General features: G+C 36.5%; 1 protein-coding gene across 5 annotated transcripts in view; it reads right to left on the minus strand.

The window, feature by feature from the left end:
• Positions 1 to 15,379, minus strand: part of ZMYND11 (zinc finger MYND-type containing 11) — a 105,486-nt gene that overhangs the window by 42,563 nt on the left and 47,544 nt on the right. For all 5 annotated transcript variants that reach the window (XM_039713841.1, XM_039713818.1, XM_039713850.1 and 2 more), the window contains exon 3: positions 1,347 to 1,506. In XM_039713841.1, the coding sequence (XP_039569775.1) occupies positions 1,347 to 1,506 (160 nt within the window). The remainder of the gene's footprint in view (positions 1 to 1,346; positions 1,507 to 15,379) is intronic.

The following is a 15,379-nucleotide window of genomic DNA, read 5'->3' on the forward strand; positions in this document are numbered from 1 at the left end:
AGAGGAAACAAACATACAGAATACTTGAGATAATCACAGATCTCAGGCTTTATGTCTTGTTGAGCCTACGTAGTTAATATCACTTCTAAACAGATAAAATTAATGCAAGAAATACCTAAAAGAGCTAAGCTGGAGTTTGGAAATGTTTCCTCCCAGGGAGAACAGTAACATACCCTTTTTAAAGATTCCCTTGGGGGTTTCTAATGAAATTAGAATGAAAATCTTAACAGTGACATAATGTACATTAAATACAAAGTATTGAAGTTGAGGCATTTCAATACTTTAAATTCGTGTGAGATAATTTTGATGATAATGTTTTCTGTTATGGATATTGCTTGTTTACACAAAACCAAAAGCAGTATATTGTTTCACTTTCGGGATCTTACTGGTAACTCACATATTGCAAGGAGCATTTTGGTGGTTTTCAGAGTTTTTCTGGGTTTCCTCAAAATTTAATGTATTAGCTATGTCTGAGAAAATGTTGACCCTTTTACCAGTATTTAATGCAATTTATATTCCAAAGCAATAGTTCCTAGTTCAGGTATTTTAAAGCTTTGCAAAACTGTTTTTAGTTAGGAAAATATTGTCTTGTAAATAAAGAGATAGGGCTTCTGAACAAGGCAAAACAATTGTTCAAGCTTTTTCCTGGTCTATGTGACTATCCTCACTTTGTGAGTGTGCTCCACCTCAGCCATGGAGGGATATCAAAACCATGTTTTTTTCTCTTCATGTAATTTTCAACCTATTTAAATGGATTTTAATATGTATGTTAGACATCCAGTGGAACAGTATTTGGGTGCCTGTAGCTGATTTGCTAAGAAAATCCTTTCTAATTGAATGCCCTGGTGTTCACGAATATCAGTAAAACACATCTTTTCTTGTGTGTTTGCATATAATTTTATAATTTTTTTATAAATAATTTTATAATTTCATGTTGCACTTCTGAAAAGGAGTTCTTTGTTATTCAGATTAAAAATTTTGTGACTTCTTTTTTTTTTTTCTTTTTTAAAATGTACTATCTTTGGGATTTGAGAACGTCTGAGGATTTCAAGTAATACCAATAATATTTACTGTCTTCCTGTACAACTGTAGAAGAGAACACAACATAAAAGTGAGGCATAACCCAGCAAAGGACTTTGCCAGTTTTTCATAGCAGAAAACTCAAGAGTTCAAGAGGAAAGAGCTTCTATGGAACAGAAAAGGTTAAAAAAATTTAAGAGTGCATTACTTCCCTGTTCACAAGCACCAACACAGAATCTATAAATAGTCTGAAATATAAATTAGAACAAATTCCATGCTAAGAGATCAGAAATCGTGATTTATTTTCTCAAACACTTTATACTCACAATCTCATCTCCTGGCAACCAATATCCTTCTTGCTCAATACCAGCTTTTGACCCTTTACACCCCACGGTCAGGGTTTCCACAATGAGACCATCCTTGACTGCTAAACTCAGCTGACGTGTGGTTTCTTTTGGATGCATACCATGGACTCGAGACATATACCTGCACACAAAGCACAGAAGTCTTTTAGTGTTAGTTTTAAATTATAAAATGTGTCAGCAAAATATACACATTTTCAAATGAGTTAAAACAATACACATTCTAAGTTTTAGATAGTCTATAAACAGTCAAAATTTATATAACTTCACCCTTTCCTTCACATCAGCTTTTATCCTCTTGCAGCTTTCATGTACACATTTAGACAAGTAGTAGCACAGTAAACTCCTACCAAAAAAATCCCAAAATTAACACATATGGTGCTTAGGCTTGTCTCTGCCACATCCATTTGTGCCCTTTAAATTACTTTAAACTTGCATTTCTCTAACACCTCCTGCATAGCACACAGACTACGGAATGTACCAATGAATCTTTGTGATGCTTGTGTGTACAACACATTTATGAAAAATGTGAAATTTATATATCACATATGAAAACTCAACAGCTCAAGTTACTGTGCTAAGTGGTTTTTCTCCTTTACTTGAGTCAACCACAATGATCACACTGTGACAAACTGCCTTGGTGAGAAAAAAACCACATGTAGCTTTAACTGTGTATATACATGAAATTCAACTGTGTAATGTTGACCTTTATCCAGAATAATTTGCTTCTAGGCCAACACCAAATATTAACTTGGAGTAAACAACATAAAATTATCTTCTCTCAAATAAAGATGACCTCGTGCCTTAAGGTCATTATAATTCAGTTTTTTAACAAAATTCTGAGAACATATCTAGAAGGTGCTGCACACGGAGAGCTGCAACTGCATGCAATCAGCAGATACATGAATTGACTTGGAACCAATTATTTTGTGGACAATATTTTCCTAGTAATGGATCTCTTAAAGTTACAGAGTTCAGAATTTCTCCCCATTTTTGTTTCTCTAGGTACTTTGTCTTTACCTGTTTCCTAAGAGAGAAATCTGTAATTTGCCTTCTTTAAGACAAAGCTGTCAGCTATAGTATCCTCGCCTTCCTGCTTCATAATGAATTCCTTTGTGACTGTCATCACAAGAACCTTCACAAAAAATGTAATTATGATCACGAGCAAACTCAAGAAAGAATTATTTTAAAGCAGAAGCATTGCATTAAAAAAAAAGAAAGTTAAGTTCAGATTTTTTTAAATAACATGGCTGACAGCAATTTTTAATGACTTAGAAGTTACAAACTTACAATAAGGAGCGAGGACCACCCCAATGGTCAAGTCTTCAATCAACCCCTCCCTTTGAAGACATCTTTCAAACTTCTTATTGTTTTGTTTGAATAAAGGTCTTTTCCTTTCCTGCTTTCTCTCTTAAGCTTTTGCTGGAACTGGTTTATGCTAATCTGATATTTTTGTTTATGCTAATCTGATATTTTTGTTTTGCTCTAAACTGTATATAAAATAGTATAGTAGATTTCTGACTGAGGGGAAGTATATATTTGTATAGTAAATTATACAATAATGAGAGCAGCACAGGGCATTCATGGATTTCTGTGTGGTATCAGAGGCATTTACATAAATGCAGCATGTTTGCAGGATCTTGGGGTTTATTTTCTTTAGGATAAAAACTCTTAGAAGCAGATGATGCTATTTACCATATTTTACAATGTCTACCACAACATGGTCCAAACCTAATTGGTGTGTGCACTGTATACAGGATAAGCAATTGATACAGAAATAACAATATACTGTGCAAGTCTGTGTTCCAAGCTAACATATATAAACTCTGGTGGTTTGCACATAGGATCAAGGGCCAAAATCAGAGGATAAGGCACTTCATGTCTGTATCACCTTGGCTGGATACTCATCTGTCCAACTTGATCCCTCTCTACTTCTACAGAAAACAAAACTCAACATGAGTTCAAGTGAGATTAAACACCACAAATAAGTTTTCAAAGTTATCCAAACTCCAAGGTCTAAACCAGGCAGAGACTCAAATCTATTTACTTCACTTTCAAACAGAGTGCAAGTGAACACCACTGGTCTATAGAAGCATAAAGTGTTGAAGCTTTAAAAGCCACATGAAAACAATTCATTTGCTTATATAATTATGTTACATGTATTTCATGTGTGTGTGCACATATGGACATATTTATGCAAACACAACTAGCTTTTTGAAGTGGAAATTATCTTTCTCAACATTTGCTAATGTTACTCTTTTTTCACCAAATCTCCATTTTTACTCAGTGCTAACAACCTCCCCGACAGAGCCACAGCATTCATGTGTCTGTAATTAATTAAACCCCTTAACAGGTCTCAAAATACAGAGAATGGGCTAACTATCATTCATCCTGTTCTATTAACAGAACAAATTAGACCTGAGCACAGAAGTGATTTTCCTACACTCATATGGTGGGCTGCTATAGGTCTGAGAATAGAAATCAGGTATTAACCCACTGCCATAACCCTCAGGGTATCCTGCTGAAGAATCCATGTATTTTGCACTGCACCATCCCTCGTTGCAGAAACACAGCCCTACCAAATTCTTAAATGTAAGATACAGGTTTAATGATTTCTCACTCTTATCTCTGAACAGAACAGATATATAATACAAACCAAAAATCCTTAAACCAGCTCTAATCAGCTAAGAGGTTTAATCTGCCTATGTCCACTGTGGCAGTTGTGCACTAGTGAAAAGAGGCACAGGGCTCAGAATTGCCCATTTCTCAAATCCAGTCTGTGTTCTCCACCAGAGTGAAAGTACTGCTACCAACTAAACTATCTGCCCATTTTCTCCAGCTGTAAATCAGGAGTAGTAAATTCCCAGTGGCTTTTTGAAGAGTACTTTAGTCAGTGTTCAGACTGTGCCACTGGGGAGTCACAAGGGCTGTGTTTTCTATTTTTAAAATAAAATGCTATCAGCTTTCACAGCAAAGAACACACATGTAAAGAGAATAGTTTTACTTCAAAGAGTAGAACTGCTGTTAGAAAAATGCACCCACCCCCAGATTTTTACTTTATTAAAACCTGTGAAGTCTACATGACTAGATATTCACAAAGACTAGAAAACAACACTATGGGGTTTGGATGAAAACTTATCTTGTTTCTTTTCAGCCAGGACAGCAGGTAAGCAAAGACATGACTAAGGCACAGGACTCAATTCAGAAAAGATAGTTAAGTTCTTTAATAATGAAATGTGAAAAACTGTCATGACATGAAAAATGCTGAAATCACAGAATGAGTTAAAATCCAGCTCAGAGACAGAAAGCATGATGTTTTGAGCCCCAACTACTACATCAGCCTCATTACTAGATCAGGGAAAAACAATGTTGAAATTTTGCCTTTTTGTGGAAGTGACACCACTAATCCATGGAGTGCAAGTCCTGGCTCTGCCTGAAGCATCTGGCACCAACAAGTTAAAAAACAAGTAAGGGAGATAAAGCAATCCCTGACTGCTGTTTTCAACACAAGCTGATTGGCCTTACCTTGGAAACTGGGAGTTGAAGGAATGAATACTGGTTTGCTATGCTCTTGCCCAGTCCTCCATATCAACAGATTTGGGAGTGCAATACAACCCAGCCACAAGAAGTAGAGCAAATACACTCAAACGAGTGAGAATAAGGCACAAAGTAAAATCCTCTAAATCAGAAAACCAGCACTAATCAGATAGGGGCTGAAGAAACCATTTCAAAATACAATTTAACTGTGTTAATCCCTACTATATAAAATGAGGGTCTTTCTGATGAAAAGTGGAGGTTAGGCCTGATAATCTGCATGCTAAATTCAAAATCTCACCAAATGAGGCTGCTTGTCTGCAGGACACTGAAGCAACTAACCTGCTGCTGAAAATTAGAGTGTTTATAGATCAGTATTTTCTCCATTTATAAACTGGCAGTGCAGATCTCCTTGACATTAGCACAGAAGAATCTAGGAAATCTAGCAAAATTACAGTTTTTGTAATCAACTTCTAAGGGCCTAATAATGCATGTTTTCAATTATTGCAATATCACTTGGAAAGCAAAGGATAAGGATCTTTAGCATGGAGTTTGCTCATTACCACCCTTAAGCAAACCTCATCACCATACCATCAAATGTATATTTAAATGTGGTGACCTTCAGAAACAAAATACAACCAACAGGATCAGGCAGATGCACATGTGCATCACACCTAAGAGATGTGTGCATCTGTCTGATGGCAAAAGAAAACCTTTACAGGAGACTCACAGAGGATAATCATTAATAAATTTGTAGGTTGTATATGGATATGATGCTCATCTGTATTTAGTCACAAAATACCAATCAGAGAAACATGAGACAGCAATTTCAAACCTCTTCAGGACTGCAGATGAACAGTAGCCAGGTGTAAATAATAATAAATATTGTCATATTCTTCAGTTTATATTATTATATTATTGGTGTTACCCATCCTAAAGTCTTGACCACCTCTCAGACAACACAGAGAGAGCCCAAGGGGTCAGCACATGTGGAGGGGAGGCCTCCAGCAGTTCTCAGAGGGGCCACAGAGCCACATGCTGCACACTCCACCTGAGCCACGCTGAATGCTGAGCCAGAAAAACATGCAGGGAAACCTGGTAGAGGCTCTTCTCTTCACAGCAACTAAATCTTCTCTGTCTCTGGTAGAGGCTCTTCTCTTCACAGCAAGTAAATCTCCTCTATCTCTTGCCCTGCCAATTGGCAACTGGATCCTGCCACCTCCCTTTGCTCCACAAACTGGACCATAGGAATACCTGATCCACCTCTAAATCACCTGCCTGCCCAATATGTAGGACATTCCAGAAGCACCAAAGTTTGTCAGCATATCACCAATTCACTCCTAAAACTTCAAAATACTTTTATCAAATTATCCAGTGTTCATAATGTCTATAAAAACTGAAATCTATGCTTCGTAACACACCTTAAAACTAAAGAAGGAAGTTTGGTTTGATCTTAGGGGTGTGGAGGAAGCAGACTCTAAAGCTGTGATCACCATGGGAGCAAAATAGACACAGAAGTAGCCAGCACTTGCAGGGGATCAGATGGTGAACTTTTCACCTACAGCTGTCACACAGCTCACAACTCCTGCCTGCTGCTCTGCAAGACACAGCATGAAGGTAAACCCTGTCTCAAAGAGTCAAATCTATATGGCTTCAAAATACAGCATGGAAAAATATCTAACTCTGCTCCCAAAGAGTCCTCTGGAAGGAATCTGTGGTCTACTGAGAGGCTGCAAATTGTTTAAATGGGCACTGCTGTACTGTGCCCCAAATAAGAAAGGGAGGGAAGGAGGAAGGAAGGAAGGAAGGAAGGAAGGAAGGAAGGAAGGAAGCTGACATAGGTATTTTAAAAAATCTCAGTTTTTCTGAATTCGTAAGAAATTGCATTTTCAGCCACCTGAACTCAATCAGAAGAAAATAACTGAAAAAAATGTGACAGCAAAGGTATCTGTACAAGACTGAAATAAAATACATATTGCAAATAGCTGCAAAAATACAACAGTGCAGCAAATGTAGGTAGATGTTAATTTTCATGGTAAACTCTGTAATCTTGGTCTGATCAATTATCTCTCTCTAGGCTGGATGCCTCCTCCCTGGCCCGGTGCAAAGGGAAGTAGCAGCTTGCTGCTGCCAGCAGACTCTGCTGAGCAACTCATCCAGGGATGAATTGAGAACTGATAAATTTGAGGTCTGAAAAACTGAGATCTGATAAAATTGAGATCTGAGAAAATACAGCAGATCCTATTAAACTCAACTGAAAGTCTGCCATTAATTTTAAATGTTACCTACAGGTACATAAAAATGCCCTAGATTCAGGGACAGAGCTTAAGGAATAATACATAAAATAGAAGGAAAGCAGCCAAAAATCTGTTCTGAGTTTTATATTGTCTTGCTACCTCTAGTGAGAAATTATACCTTTTGCTTCAGTTTTAGGGCATGACAGCTATTTTATAGAAGACCCACACATTTCTTTTAAGAGTTTTTTAAAAGTAATTTGCAAAGAATAGGCTAGTTGGTCATACTGAAAAAAAAAAAAAGTTGGAGCTGGCTGTGATTTTTTTTTTTTTTAAAGAAATACAGCTCCATGACCTAAGAACTTGAAATACACATGCTCAAATCTCAGGAATCCATCAGCTCTCCTGGTGGAAAGCCAGGTGAAGACCCGTGCTCACAGCTGTATCTCAAGGTCTCAGCTCTGAAGCTCAGGTTGCCTGTTTCCACCATGTAGCACCCTGCTACCAATCAACTCCCATAAACACAGGCTAAACATTATGGGTATTTGACACAAATAGTCCCTGTTTGACAGAAACTGAGAGCTGAAGGCAGCACAGACACCCAGAGAAGTGGAACTGGCCACAGTGGTGACACAGCAGCTCGCCTTTGTTTTCTAGGATCCTTTTTGCTGTGTTTACACTTTCTGAAGTTTCAATTACGGATTATATCACTAAGATAAACACAAGCAAGGCACAATGTTCTTGCTGTGTATTTGTACTCCACGATGAGATGCAGGTATACAAACAGGCTGCATTTGATTTCCACTGCACTCCACATACCAACAGCACATGCACAGACCACGCAGGCACTGACAGCACTGCTGCCTCTGCAATAAAATACTTCTTACATGATCTACATTTCATGCAGTCCAAAATTCCAAGAATTACAGAGAAATCATGCATTTACTTTTCCCTCTGACATCAGTATCTGCAACATTCATTTGGAACACACATATACTATCCAAGCAGGAAATGTTTTTAAAATTTGTTTCATCTCTCATTTGTAGTCTAGAAACTCAAAATTTGCATAAATGCAAAAACTAATTTTGTGCAATGTTTCTGTGAAACAAAAAAAAAGAAGGCATAAACTTGACAGTGCAACAGTGAAATCCAGCAGTTCAGCTAAATTCAGATCTGCCTGACGTTTGTGCTGCTGCTGCTAAAAGACAGCTAAGGAGTGATCTTGTTTGTGCATGCTTTAGATATCCCAGGCACCATGCATGCACCTATAATGGTAATCACCTGGGTCATTTCAGGGAAAAGCACTGTAATGTTAGCCCAGGTAATTCTCTGATTCAGTAATTTAAACTCCTACTCCTACAATTTCTCTATGCACTTTAGATTGTGTAACCCACCAGCATGACCACGAAAAGCAAGTAATTTAGGTACCAAGTCATTCAACCCATATCCAGAAAATCTCGCCACCACTTTTTTATGGAGGAACTTTTCTAAAAAAGGGCTCTACTCCCATTTTTCCAACCTAAAAGCTCAAATGTGATACTGCTGGTAATGCACATGTGTGTGCACTGAGCATGACTGGCAAACAAGCACTAATCATTCAGGGACACTGCATGCACAAATGCTCGTGTAGCTGCAGGGCCACTGCTCCACCCAGCTCCCTTCTTTGCATGTACTAAAGAGACAAAGTATTACATGACTCAGAGTGTAACATCCTAGCTAATACCTTGCAAATGAAATTTTTAATCAGTTCATATCCACCATCTCAATCCAAAACATGTTAAAAAAAATGAAGATTTGAATGCTTTAATGATTCAATTTTTAGAGCTTTCTATCTAATTTAATTTCCATTCTTATCTGGGTCAAAACCTTTCTCTTTCTGTTTTTGGGGTTGTTTTTTTTCTTTTTGTGTGCATCTTTTTTGTTAGATTACTTTCAGGCTAGCTGAGTTTCAGAATCATCACTCTGTCACACAAATGTTCACCTTATTGCCATCTAGGGAACAGCACAACGGCTGGAAGAGCCATCAGGGCAGGGCTGCTGCTCTTGGTGATGATATTGTTTATATGAATGGGAATATGAAACCACAGCCTAAAATAGATGGTATGAGTAGTGCTTTGGAGATCATTCTCTCTCCACTGATTACAGAGAAAGCCTTGATGAGCACTTCAGGTCAGATAACAAGCTGTTAAATGGCCATGTCTCACTCATTTTTTATCTCTTTCTTCTAATAGAAAGTCACATCTATTTACAGCAAAGAAACCAAACATAAGCTAGAAGTCCCACTATCAAATATTACAAAGATGTTATGATTTGAGCAAAAAACATAATTGTTGTGACATAAATATTGGTTTGCTTTTAATAATTAGAAAGAAAGTTAGCCTTTTCTATATTTTTCTGTGTAAACTTATACAATTTCTACATGAATATTAATAGAAGTATGAAGTACATGAAAATGGGGATAGTGATTTTCAAATCAGTTCCATCTCTTTCCTTCTCAGTAATCCTACTGAAGCTCATACTTTGCATGTAGTGTATTCAACATTGAATTTTACAACTTTTATAGTAACATTTAATAAGGAGAGTTTAAATGAGCATGCACTTATTAACAAACATTAAACAAGGAGTATGGCTGTGGTTAATAACAATATGTTTGTGCTGTTAGTGTGAATCATTTTATTTACCATATTCATGTTCTGCCCAGAGATGACTTCACCTACTGAATCGATGAAGAACATTGACCTCTGAGACAGGAAAAGAAAAATGCCACTCTAGCAATACCATGTAAGAGCATTCCTAAGAGAATTACCAGATAAGGAATATTGATCACACAAAATTTGTCAGAACATCTGAGCACCTATTTGTTTTTTGCAGAATGAACTGTAGGAACAAGATGTGACTACAGTAATATTTCTGATCAAAGCAAATACACAAAAAACTCCACCTCAAGCTCTAGTCCTCAACAAAATAGCCATTTATGCTAAACCCTTATAGGTGTAATGTTTGCACAGCCAGCTACAGCATCCTTTCCCTCCTCTGTATTCTGCATAAAGCAGGGAAAAAGGCAGCGAGGCTGGAGCAATCTGTCAGTCCCTGGTGAAGAGTTTTCCACACCAGGCACTGAATTAGTCTTTGACAGCCAGCACTGGAAAGCAGACACAGCAATTCAGGAAGCAACAGGGGACAATGTGTCAAGTACCAAGTTGAAGGAAAAATCATCCCTAAGAAATTACAAATAACACTGTTTAATACATATGCACTTCTTTTTATGTATTCCTTTAACCAGTTTAATTAACATAATTAAATAGAATTGTTACACAAATTGAAGAAATAAATGGAATCAATAAAGGAGCTCAATGGGAAAAAAGAATAATTACTAATATACATTATAAACTCAAGATAATACTTCAACCAAATCTACTAATTTAGCAATTTTAAATTTGAGCAAATGCAGATAGGTTCTTCATAGGCTTTTTACAAGAAAAGTTTACATTTTTCCCTGTACTTCCTGTTTCCACTGTCTTTAGTCAATTATGTCTAAAGGCAGCACTTAAACCACTAACACAAGCAACATTAAAACTAAATAATATCCAAACAAAAAATAATTCCAAAATCTTAAACAAAATTAAGATTAAACACCCTATAAACAGATAGGTAAAAGTTGTATGGTGAATGTATCTATCTACAGAGAACACAGGTGAAATTCAATTAACATATGCCATTGTGAACATCTCTTGTGCAATTAAATCACAATCTTTCATTCATTCTTAAGATTTTTACAAAAAGTGTTTAGCTTAGTTTCTCATTTTTCTTTCAACTTTTTTTTTTAACCTGGGTATTAAAAATCATTATTAGCTTGGTGAATATTACCTCATTGCTCAGTCTCAGTAGAAATTTATAAGCAAAACTGTGTTATGATGCAACAGCAGGTGAGAACCCCTGTACTTTTCTGCACATATGCAGCTCTCAGTGGTTTTGTTGTTCCTATAGAATATAACTGAGCCTTTGAAAATATAAAACAAATTTAACCTGAATCCATCATTTAACCTCACTGCAAAGCCATCAGTATAAGAAATTAATTGTCAAACAAGTCAAGCATTTTGGTGTCCAGCATATTTCTCTGCAATGCATTGCTATGCTTGAAACTGCTTGTTATGCACCCATAATACAATTTTATATATGACCAAAGTAGTACTTGTACAAAATATTCTGTTATTAGGGAATCAAATGATCAATTTTAGACTGGTTTTGTTTTATTAATATAATGATTTTTAATTAAATCAGTCAAGAAATTGCTGAAAAACCAGAGAAGACTTTTGTTTTCCGCAGTATGATCTCTGACTAAGGATTTACAGGCCTTAAAACTCCAAACTCAGTTCATTCTCTTGATTTAACATAAAATAGTTTTCTGAAAACAGAAAAAATCCACATTGGTTTGGAGCTTAAAGAAGAAGCTGAAATTTATCATGAGAAACAGAGAAGGAAAGTAAAAGAAATTTCAAAGGAGATTGACATAGTGGAGTAAGCTAGAAAAAAGTGCCTTTTCTTTACCTGTAACAGAAAACACATGAGGAGGTATTGAAAACGCAGAGTTTTCTACCCTGTCACCACCCAGTGATGAATTCTGTAATGCATATTATCTGTAATTCTGCCAATCCAATACAAACTGAAGTCAGTTTTCCCACAGGTGAACTCTGCATAGACAGGCTGCCTCTGGAAGCAGCTACGTGAGCTGCTGAGGAAGTGTCATGCTTTTATTGCTGGACCTTGGACTCCACACTTCTGCTTACCCTGGCATATCTAGGAATTGGTATTACACTGCATAGCACAATAAAAAAATCTTCAGTGTACCGGCCAGGGCTTCAATAACACTGTTTGCTTCAAATAGTCACATTTCAAACACACATGAAAATGATGCACAGATATGGAAAAGGAGCCAGTAACTCTGGTAAAAAGTGAACTGGAGTGATCACTGCATTCTTCTGCATAACAGGAGGATGTTCTACTTCAATCAGTTGCTTTCAGATAAGCCTGCTTTCCAGCAACAAAAAGACAGATATTTTAGGGGAATGGCTTGACAAAGGTTAAGAAACCAACAAAGCAAAACCCTCACTTCCAAGCTTATATTTCAACCAAAGAAATATCAGGTGGTAAAATACTTATTTTCTTTCAAAGTTTAACAACAGGATTATCTCATTATAAATCCAGAATCATCTGCTCTTCTAATCTTTCCTATGGCCTACTATTTTTGTTTCTGCATGACTATTTATTTGTAATGTGCAGAATACTAGGAATACTAGGAAGACTTAAATTTCCTCTAAGAGTACTATGAACAGTAACAGATTTTTTTCTAGTAAGTATCTAAGCTTCAAATAAGCAATTTTATAAGAATCTTGTTCTTCCAGTTTTTTTCTTGCCATTTCATCACATATTCTTATTTATATACTTGTGTGATTATTCCCTAATTCCCATTCAAATTGCTTATTTTCTTATTTATACTCTGTTGTGTTTATTCTGTACCTGAGAATAAATCGCTCATTCTCAACTTTACTTTAATCACTGCTTCTATAAATTGTTTTATGTTAAAGTAGACAGCCTAGAAAAAGAACAGCAAAATAACTAAGGCAACAAAACCAGATATATGAACTTCAACTCTTCTCAGACATTGACTAGAAAAATTCCAAAGACTGATATTTGGAGAGGAAATCCCCCTCCTAGGTCCAAATGTCAAACTGAGAGGGTCACATACTCAATCTATAACTGTTACCAACTCCATCTCAACTGTGGGACCAGAAAATCTCATTATTTTACAGTAATCTTTCATAGTGAGTAATTCCTTTCTGGCATGCTATCCCATCAATGCTGATTAATGTCAGTCTGCACAGAGCTAACAGAGCCTACTCGACACTGGCTTGGGATCTGCTCATTCCTGTTTGATGCTCTGACTTGGCTGCACCTCTATTAAATTATAATACAGCAAGAACGAGTCCCCAGAACAAATACAGGAAAAACAGCTATGATTATTTAGGGACCTAGTACTGGACCACCCTATCTGAAAGCCAATTAAAGAAGAAGATGAAAGTCTTTGTATCTATTAATGAAAAAGCAATATTTTCTTGTATCACCAATGGGGTAAAACAGCTTTCTGATTGATGAAATGGATAGTTTCAGTATCACTTTATTTGAAAATAATATAAAGTGTCCAATTATAGCATATTCTAGGTAGTGGTCTATCACCAGCTTCATCCCCCCCAAAGCTGTGATACCTCTACCCTGTGTCCTAGAGCCACTCCTGGTTTCATTCCCAAACTAACTTATTCTCAGGCTCCATTCTGGAGAAAGACAAGCTCCTCCTCCAAGGAAAAAGCGAAGCATGGCCCAGGGGTTGGTTTGCTCATGACAGAGAACCCAAAATGAAGAATTCAACACTGGCTCCTTCTGCCAAGGGCAGCAGCCCTGCTGCAGCACGCTGTGTCCTCAGATGCCTGCACATGGAACTATCGTGTCTCCATCTTCAGGTTTCAAGAACAGCATTGCTGTGGGCTGTGTTATTTTTGGCACTTTGAAGTGAAGAACCACACACACGTATAAAACAAATAAAGAATATGCCAGGGCCAAAGAAACACTCTGTGAGCCAAAGGCAACAAGGTGTAGCCCCAGCATAAATGCTCCAGAGAGTGCCAGGGCATTCCCTGTCACGGTACATGGAGATGGAAGGGACACAGCCTATGTGAGAGACAGAAAGAGCTAATCAACTTAATTAATCATGAAATGCAACAAAGGGAGAGAGAAAAAAAATTTCTCTCAACAAAGGGAGAGAGAAAAAAAAGAAGGATGTGCAGAAGAAAATAATTATGTTTTGGTTTTTTACATTTGGTTCTTTACATATTCTTTGGTTCATTCCATTAGTCTTCATGGAATAGTTTAGAAATCAGAATAATTATCTGTTTGCAATGAAAAAAATCTTGAAAGCTGCCAATAACAGTTCTAGAATACCAGATTTGCCAACTGGGTATGTTAATAACATTAACTTAATAGCTAATGAACTACGAACTAATCATAAAGATTATGAAATGCTCATATATTGCTACTGAGGAAACCAAATATTTTGTGAGAAAAGGGGTATATATTTAATTAATACTTAATTAAATCTTAGGAGTCCAATTACCTGTAAGGGAATTATGGAGAAAACACTATAAAAGGAACTGGAATAGCCAAAACCAGAACTTTAAAAACATGTCTGTACAGAAATACATACCAATCTGCTATGCAACTGAATGTCAATAATTTATCCTACTCATCTAAATATGCATGCCTTTTTCCCAGTGTATTTTAAAGCATTTTATTCCATAGAATCAATTCTTGAGGTTATCCCAAAACCAGAACAGATGGAAGATAATGAGGAAAAAACAGGAAGTCAAAGCATAGTTATAGTTTTTAACACAATTTAGGGATGAACAATTTGTCAGGCTGCACTCTTGACAGAGAATTCACAGGATATGGGAAGCCATTTCTTCACTAGTGTCTACAGCATAACTAATACCAATAATGCTCATTTCAATAATTGATACCCTAGGGTCAAATTAACCCAATATCAAGTTTAGACAAAAAAACAAGTCATATTTCTTGATAAATACCTCTTAGAAATGCAATTTTGTTATTAAGAAATGTGGTGATTTAGAAATATTAGCTAGTTCTTGTAGTAAAATTGTAAACTATTGCAATTCATTGACTTGAGAAACCCAGTGACAATATAAGCCAGGTGAGAATATTTCTTTTCTGTACCTTTACAGAAACGCTACCAGTGCCTTCAAACGAGCACTATCATTAAATAAAAATGCACTGAATATATTGAAATTATGTACAAAGGTAGGAACTTAAATATAATTTTAAAGTCCTCTTCCAAAGGTAGTTTACATTCAAAGTACTAATTCCTTTAAAGTCACATCACTCTTGCTTCTTGTTAGCTTCATTCAGTTTTCCAGTTACATCCAGTTTTCCAGAAGAAGGCTTCTTTCCAACCCATGGAAAGTGTATTTCTGACTATAATATACCCTCACAGGAAGTCAGTAAAACTGCAGAATGCCTTTCATATGATGATTTATTGATTTTTTTTTCTGAGACATTGAGTCTGTGCAGTGTGGTCTCTTCCCTACCAATGCCTCAAGTATTTATATAATACTCCAATTAACTCTGTCATATTCTTTCCATTTTCACAACTGCGTTTTTAAT

This window comes from Passer montanus, unplaced genomic scaffold (genome assembly GCF_014805655.1).
Source record: "Passer montanus isolate IOZ18808 unplaced genomic scaffold, ASM1480565v1 scaffold10, whole genome shotgun sequence".
Taxonomy (NCBI): domain Eukaryota; kingdom Metazoa; phylum Chordata; class Aves; order Passeriformes; family Passeridae; genus Passer; species Passer montanus.